General features: G+C 40.6%; 1 protein-coding gene across 1 annotated transcript; it reads left to right on the top strand.

The window, feature by feature from the left end:
- Positions 1-1,975: 1,975 nt before the first annotated feature.
- On the top strand, positions 1,976-3,742 carry LOC146722001 (uncharacterized). The gene is given in 2 exon segments (XM_085485678.1): positions 1,976-3,115; positions 3,117-3,742. Coding segments are annotated over 2 exon segments (1,734 nt in total). The 5' UTR covers positions 1,976-1,990; the 3' UTR covers positions 3,726-3,742.
- The last annotated feature ends 5,775 nt before the right edge of the window (positions 3,743-9,517 follow it).

The raw sequence follows: 9,517 nt of genomic DNA on the forward strand, positions 1-9,517 counted from the left end.
CACGGTATACTCACGCCGTTGTGATTGGATTAGGTTATCCTGAACCACAGTGTTCTGTATGTTCCGAGCTCCTAACAATTTCCAAACCAATACGAAGTTGTATAAATTGCACTAATTATTTAATGAGCATAAATCAAGAATCACCCTTTTAACCACCTCTAGTTGTTTAAACTTTAAGAAAAATGTCTTCCAACAATCCATGCGATCACAACGCAACAACCTCTAACACGTACTACGAACTCCCTAATATTGTTGAACTCCACACTCTGTTACAGAGATTTCCTTTAATACAGAAAATATTACTATTTTTTCCTAATATACATAGAGCTAGATGCTATAAAAGCACAGTTTACGATAATTATTGCCAAATTTGTCGCATCACGCGAAGAACTCGATCGGTACCTAAAGACATTTATAATTATCACGTTTTAGTTTGCGAAACCGCACCTCCTATTCCATGTCTCAACTGTCGCTATGCTTGTTACAAAATTGAACCCATAACTAATTGTGAAGAATGTTTCTTTACCTATATTCAATACGTAGTAAACGTGTGGAAACGCAACGATACCATTAGATACTGGGACGGAAAAGTACCCACCATTAATCATTACCAGCCTACATTATAAAACAATACGCTAATAATTATTATTGTTTTACTAGATGGGAGGACGAATGACCACGCGTCATACAAATATATATATATCCAAGATTATTCATGTATAATAATATATGTATTCCTAATTGCAGGTTCGCTATCAGCTCGGACGCCTATAAGATTACTAAAATCTCAACGCTAAAATTACAGGTATATTTTAGTAATACGATATATGTAAAATTCTCATTTCAGAAATCCACCCTAGCTAAACAGGTTGTTCAGCATGGAACCCTGTACATTATTCAAAACTTTATTCTTACTGTTTCTAGCCATTATTTTTCATCTTTGTATGAGGTATGCTTTACTTAAGTACATTTCATACAAAACCCCTGATATTGCGTGAGACTCATATCCACGCAATATTCTAGCTAATACGATACACCTTATATTATTACAGATTATCGTTAACTCGCTCACTGGTAACTCCGTTCCTCGCGAGAGTTATCTATCAATATAGTATTCAACCATTATGAATAGCCTCGCGAAAACCTTAACGTACTTAAAAATGTAATATATTATACGCTCATACTTGCATTAACTCGGAGAAAACGACTCCAGCTTCACCAGTGAACGAGCTAATTATATTTCACCCAATAGCAACCTTTCGAATAATCTTTACGAATCCTACAAAAGACACGGGCAGAAAAACCTGCAACCGCGCAATTGATATACATAGATATAAGACGCAAGTTAGTTTATAACATATATACCCGTGCGTTAGCATGCACTCGTACACGTATGTATGATTGCACGCACACATATATATATATGTCCATGTGCGAGTCTAAAACATACATAAAATAATAAAATAACGACGGTAAAATCATGTATATTATACTATTCAATTATTAGAAGATTCATCACGCACCATTATCATGTCCGAAGCCAGGACTACTTTCGCACATGCACATGTATATATCTATAAATGCATACACACGCACACATAAAATATATATATATATAAAAATATTTAATTTAGTAAACCAGTCCGATTGTGCGTTACAGCTTGTCATGATGTTAGGGATTATTCTAATACTCTCCGTTAAAACTTCGTTCGCCTTGATTGGATTTGATTGTGGTGGACAGCATCTCAATATTACCGCCGTTTCCCTTTTAGATGTAGGAGAATGCAATCTCCATCATCAAACCCCAAACTCCACAGAAACTTATATACAACTATTACAACTTTCCGAATATAACTATGCAGAAGTTATACAGTGCAAACTAGAGATATCCCGCACGATATATCACTGTGGCATGCATTCACACATCTCGGTCGTCTTTAACGGAAAGGCAGATTACGTCCAGGAAACCGGATATTCTCAATGCTTGCGAATGTTTCAAGACGGTACTACTTCCTTGGGACCTGCTCACCTAATTAGTGGACTTAAAATCAACCAAACTTCTTATCACAGCCTTACGCTGGCTGGCGAATTAAAAACCGATGGAACGTGTAAGGGTACGCAATATTCTGACCCTTACGGCACGTGGGACAACGTAATTGTTCAAGCAGTCGCAAAAATCTCACTCAAATCATCTTATGTGCCAGTACAACTCGAACACGGTAAAATCAAGCTAAGGTCAGGAACCATTTGTACACTGGCCGACAGCTTCTGTTTGGACTCCGACGACGGTTACACCTTTTGGAAACCAGTACCAATAAAATCCTGCAAATTCAATCAATACGATGTCCTATACGAGGGACTAGCGACCAAGATAACAGGCGATGACTCCCCCATCGTCTACAGTCTCACCACGCAAGACATCACGTTCGCCTTGACGAAAACCAAAGAGCAGCCATTATGCGGATACACTCTGCTTCGCACGGAACATCCGAAACTATTTATCTTGGAAACAAAGCAAGGCCAAACTTTTGCCAACAAAGGTACGATCCCTGTGGATAACCTCGATATATTCACTTACATGAACTCCAAGTTTGTGTATGTTGAAAAACACATCCGACATCAAATGACATCTTTGTATCATAATGTCATACAACAAAAATGTGAATTGGAACGACAAGTAATAACTAACGCCTTGTCCTTTGCAACTCTCTTGCCTGATGAATTCGCGTATAGTCTTATGAAATCGCCGGGATACATGGCCGTCACCACTGGAGAAGCTGTCCAGATCATAAAATGCTTCCCTGTAGAAGTCACCGTACGTCCAACCAAAGAATGCTATAACGAGTTACCCGTAACCGTTAGAAACTCTTCTTACTTTCTCACACCCAAATCAAGAATCGTCACAAAGATCGGAAACGAGCGAGAATGTTCTCAAGAATTACCAACGTTATACCGAATAGAGGACACTTGGGTACAATTAACACCAAAAGCACAAGTAAGACAGTTATCACCTCAACAACTACGACCCATGGCATCTCTTACCTGGAGTTATTTAACATTCGGACCACTAGCTGTCAGTGGAATCTATACGCAACAAGACATAGAAAAATTGAGGAGACCACATTATGTTTCCCGCAGAGAAACCGGCACTGCTCAACGCCGTCGCCCGTGGGCTTATCGGACATCCAGTTAACGCCGACTCCGTCTCATTATACAAACTATTAGACGAAGAATCGCTCAACAAAATCGTAGACAACACCGCAGCAAAAATATGGAAAGGATTCATGAGTTTCGGATCAGCCACGGCCGGTGTCGTTGGAGTATTTATGATCGTTCGTATTGCTAAATTAGCAATTGACACCATCATCCATGGATACGCACTACATACCGTATATGGATGTAGTCTACATCTAATAGGAGCATTATGGGACTCTCTAACTAATCTCTTGCTTCACCTCAGCCGCAAGAATATGAACGAAAAGGAAGAAAAGAACAAATTCCCAGAAGACGCCACACCTCTCGCCACCATCTCAGACGCACCCCCTGCACTGCCAAAAGAACCGCCAGTGATAAGTCAGCCACAACTTCAAGGCTATAACACCAAACGACCTGGAGAAATGGAATCCACGAATATAACTATCCCTCAGACATATAATGACTTACAGCAGCATCTTTATAACCTCGAACAAAACCCTAGGTCAACGTCGGGTTTTATTCTCAAATAGGAGGGGAGATGTAACGTCCAGACAAATTTCAAAATTTTAATCGTTTTCAAAATTAATTCTTTAACATATTAATCATGACAATCGCTAACCTACATGAAAGACCGGTATTAACAAATATTTAGTCTCGCATATAATCGCTCATAAGTTAAAAAACATGATTTCTGCCCGCCCCTCACCCCCCCTCATTGCCCACGGGTTAGAACTCCCATAGTATCCCTACTATTAGAAATTCGTTCCTGATGCAAGTTACCTATCAATTTACATATAACTACTGAAATGTAAATGTAAATTGATAAATTTTATCACTGTCTATCATGATTATTAAACTCTAACTATAAAATAACAATAGAAGTTACAATTAAGCTTTTCTACCATTTACATGCAAATATGAATATAAATTAAAGCAAATAAGATTATTTTAATCTATAACAAAATTTACGAAGTAATGCATTTTATTTTAAATTGCAAAGGGAATCGACATATTCTAATGAATAATACCTAAAATATATAGATATCGTTCGTAAAGTAGTAATTAGGTATGAAACCCGCTTTATTATGTGAACTCGGCTTTACTCTCAAGAAACATCTAAAAGATTCTAGAAGGTTCTAGAAAGACAGGTTGCGAACCGTTACATTCCAGAAGCATGATGCAAAGCATGATGCAACGCTGAAACACGTTGCAACCTGCAAGGCCCGTTGCAAGCCGCGTAGCGGTGAGTCACTAAAGAAGCACCGCTATCGCTACCAAGAAGAAGATAAGATAAGTCGGAGCGCATAGCCAACAAAGGCATACCGCTATCGCTACCGAGAATAGGATAAGGAAAGTCGGAGCGCCCGGCGATGAGTCATCAAAGGAACGCCGCTATCGCTACTAAGAAGCCATCTCTCCGGGACTTAACCGTCGCAATCTCTACCAGGAACAGATTGTCTCCGGTACTTCCCCGGCATACCTCTCTTGCCATTGGCTAAGCCGCATCGCCCGATGGGAGGAGCTAGCCACATTTTACGGTAATATAAACCCTGCACCCGGCACGGAACGGCAGTGATTTCGTCGCAGTGGTTCCAGTCAACAACAATCCAGCACTCAACCAGCAAATTACTACGGGGTCCTGAAGACATAGCCGCCATTTTGGTGAGACACAGCCGCCATTTCGGACCGAGGTACCGAGGCTCCTCAGATCTTCAGACTCAGAGGGAAGAACACAGTAGCGAAGTGTACCATAGTAAGGCACATTAGACATTGTCTAACCTTGTGAGTATTTAAGCCAGTTCACATATCCCTAAATAGTAAAGCGCGACGGGCACTCATTATATTTAATCATTATATTTAATTATTCAATATTAACTCAATCTTACATTACTTTTCGAACTCTGAATTTTGAGCATAGACATAAGCCACATATTACTCTGCGTTTCCGATATTATTTCAATCTACGATTTGCATCTGCATACGTCTGCGTTACAATCGTCGATCTATTCAATATTTTATCCAATACTATTCAATATTATTTAACCGATATCGCATACTTATTCAACCTATTATAATAAATATACTTATGTATTTTATTATATCACTGCTTATTTATATATGTATGTAACCCTGTATCCTACCACATATTAGCGAATTGAATGCCGCTAATTCCTCTGTACACATTAGAAACTATATCCTGTCAGAAGGTACATTCGCAAGTCATCTCTGAGGTGCACGTTTAGTAAAGTGAACGTCGCATTAGCCTATTAAGACAAGGACCAGAGAACTCAGCCTAGCCGGATGAACACCTATCTCTCTATCGCTTTTACGCTTTTATTATCTTGCATTTTCCAATAGTTGCGAATAGTTTACCACACCAACTGACAGTGATTTTGCATATTGATATTCGATTCATTTGACAAGTGTACACCACCTGACCCTATTTACTACCAATAGAAATATACCCTGTCATAAGGTACATTCGCAAGTCATCTCTGAGGTGCACGTTTAGTAAAGTGAACGTCGCATTAGCCTATTAAGACAAGGACCAGAGAACCCGGCCTAGCCGGATGAACACCTATCTCTCTATCGCTTTCACGCTTTTATTACCTTGCATTTTCCAATAGTTGCGAATACTTTACCAAACCGAATGACAGAGGTCTTGATAATTACTAAGAATTATTACTTCAATATTTAAAACTTAAATCTTTGATGCTTGAAAGTACAAGTATTAATATTCTTGATATAGATATTAATACACGTACTAAGATTCCTTTCCTATTCCACATTATTATCAATTCTCTTTCAGTATCGTCTGATTATAATTATAATTGACAAACGCTTAATTAATTAACAGGTGAAGGGCATTCTCGTATAGATTAACCTTTCATCTCGTCTCTAACTCTCTAACACGTAAATCACGACTTAAACGTGAGTCACATTCAATTACCTTTGATTATTTAACTATCTCAGTTCTATTAAACATATTATTCATATAAATTTATTTAACCATTAGATGGTCTCTCCCTTCCGAAGGAAGAATCAAATTGATCGCGACGAGCAACGTCTCCACAGACTACGCGAACGTAGGACAAGAAGAGTCTTAAATTTACACGTCCAAATATTTCCTACGCGAGTAATCGTTCGATCCCCTTCTCCAGACGTTTATTCGCCTATAAATAACCTTCCGCCCTACATTGATTATTCTCACCCGCAATTTCCGGAGCCCTCGCCGTTAGAATCAAATACGTTAATAACGAACCCTAATCATCAATTCTTACCCGATCCTGAATATTATATCCCGGATCAAAATCTACCAATCACATCTCCAGAGTACGACCCCCTTTTACAATTTAACAACGAACAAACTTTTCACATTCTCAACGAGGGCACCGCGAATCTCACTCACGACGTCGATAACGTCATCCCCGAGGAAGCGCAAGATAACTTCACTTCTTTTATAACTTACCTCAACCAGCCTAACAATCCGGAACTGGAGCTCAGTCATATTGTAACTCAATTTCAAGCTCCCCACGAACCACGTCAGGACCAATAAACTTTATATCGACGTAAAGGTTTTATAAATGAATAAATGACATTATATTTGTAAAATATCTTTATTTATCGACCCGACCCGTCAGTTTCCTTCTCCGTCCGATACTCTCAATCGAATCTCAAGCTCTCGGCTTCCCTGGGTATAGCCGGCCTAGCAGGTTGCCCATAAAACAAATAGAGAGCAGCTTCTTAGACGTCCACCGAGGTAGACGCGAGAGAAGACCGTCTTGTGCAGAAGGTAATTTATCGCTAGATGAATTATTGGACGTAACACGGGAAACAGATCGTCCAATACGATTAATAAACGCGGAGCAAGCCCTGGAGAAACCAGAATCGCCATGCTAACTCCGAACGATTTTTCGCACGCGCCCACCGTTTCCATTGCCGCGGACGGTTTAGCACGCAACACGAATTTCATGATAGATACTGGCGCGGCACCCAACTTGGTTAAACAAGGCCAACTAAGCCCCGATTGCGTTATCGATAAAAGCATAACTATTTTCCTTAGCGGAATTACAAGCGATAAAATCGAAACGCTCGGAGCGACAAGTATAAAATACCTCGGTCACAGGATCGACCTCCACTTAGTCCCAGACGACTTTCCAATTTCCCAAGGCGGAATCCTAGGATTCGAATTCTTACGCGACGCGTCTAAGATAGATTATTCCAAGCGCTGCATCGTGTGGCAGCAAACGCAAATCCTTTTAACGATGCTCAGACGGTAAAAATCCCGGCTAGATCGCGGGCCACCGTTTCGCTCCAAGTCAGCAATCCCGAGGTCAGCATAGGATATATTCCGCGAATTCATGTGAACGAAGACATCTACTTAGGAGATGCCATCGTCACTGTTACGTCTCGTGGGGTCGCGGCTGCGAAAATTTGAATGCAGAGCTCGGCTTTTTCCACGAGACACGATCGCTATTACGGGTACGCGAATCTATGCGATTCTCCCCGGGGATACCCGCGATCTGAGGTTATTCGCGCTGGAACTGAGGTGTCGGATTATTGCATGGGACCTACCTGTGACTCTACTGTAATAAAGATAGCTTCGTCGATTGCTCTATGTGAAACGTCGTTGGGGTTGCCTAAGTAATCTTCGTACGTAGACTGGCAAAGCTCGCACAAATCACCAATTCGCGTGAGGGTAAGTCGGAAGTTGCAGACCCCGCAATTTATTCCAATGGGTGTTCCGCCTATGATTAAAGTATGCTTCCGAATCCTTGTCCAAAGTAGTTTCGAGACTCTAGGTAAGGTGGAGTAGCATGAAATGCAGAGAGCTGCCTTAGTCTCAAAATGGATGTACCCGACACCAACTTGGCAATAGAATAAGGGTTCAAACGGTACAAAGAGATTAACTTCTGGAGGAGGGGTTATACCTCTAAGGGTGAGTGGACACATTTGTGCTTGTTGCGTAATCGAATTGATAATGCGGCATTAGCTCGTAGATCTTTGGTGAACCCGGCAGCAATCGAGAAGTCAGTAGTCGTCGGTAAAACCGTCGGTAATTACTCAGTAAAACACTGGTAAGGTGCCAGTAAGGTGTCGATAACCAATTGGTAAAAGAACGTACGTCGGTATATTGTTGGTAATGTCGGTATAAGAACGTATGTTGGTATATTGTCGGTAACGTCGGTAAAAGAACGTATGTCGGTATATCGTCGGTAATGTTGGTAAAAGAACGTATGTCGGTATATTGTCGGTAACGTCGGTAAAAGAACGTATGTCGGTATATTGTCGGTAATGTCGGTAAAAGAACGTATGTCGGTATATTGTTGGTAATGTCGGTATAAGAACGTATGTCGGTAAATCGAAAGTGTTCTCAATTGATTATTGTTTAAATGACTACTTTGTTGTACGGATTTACGAAGTTGTTTGTTGAGACACAAAGATTTTTAAGAGATTGAACTATTTGCGTTTTTCCGTGTTAGAATTCCGAGGGTGGCACCGCATGTGGTGGTCGACCCTAGTTTTATAGCCCGACCTTTTTTTTATAGCTTCCGCAGTGACGATGGAAAAGAGGAAAAATGCATCGGAGATTTTTCTAGAATGTTCTCTTCCACGTGGTAGAAGCGTCTCTGAATTTGCTAACACGCGCGATTCCTTAGGTTAACGTGAATTTCACTTACCTTTAGTAGCACTTTCTTGATCGTGTCGGCTCGTACTTGGAGGTAGTGCGTGCGGCGAGGGTCGTTCACTGGGATGTTGGGCGGCGGCAGGCGTCGTGGTCGGAAAGTTATTGGTATGCACCTCCACGGTAGGAGTTCGTCGTTGTTATTATTTTTAATGTTGAAAATGTTCTCGTATTCAGGATCGGCCTGATATTCCACTCCGAGGAATTGAGAATATTCCTCGGTCGCTGATTCGCGATAAAGTCGGTTTAGTTTCGTAATTGATTCTTTCTTCCTGCGCGACGGGTCTTAGGCATATTGAATTTGATGCATCCTCTGAATAATTACTCAAATAAGGAAGGTTGATATGCGGCGGACCTCACTATCAGTTCCTTATTTTGGCAATTGCTGAGAATGTTAATTCTAACTGTGATGAGCGGTGGTCCGCTCCAGACACAGTTTTGAATTGTTCTGAATTCAAACGCCGTATGACAGATTTAAGCGCTATCGTGTTTTATCACGGGAGTGGAAGTTTTGAAGAGTACTGAACACTGGTTTTCACACATGAATACACTGGTTTATTCGTATAGTAGTACAGAATTCGAAACTAGAACTTAGAATTAGAATTTAGACTTAGACTTAGAATTTAGATTTTAGAG

This window comes from Nylanderia fulva, unplaced genomic scaffold (assembly GCF_048542155.1).
Source record: "Nylanderia fulva isolate GAGA-0341 unplaced genomic scaffold, ASM4854215v1 Scaffold386, whole genome shotgun sequence".
In the NCBI taxonomy this organism is placed as follows: domain Eukaryota; kingdom Metazoa; phylum Arthropoda; class Insecta; order Hymenoptera; family Formicidae; genus Nylanderia; species Nylanderia fulva.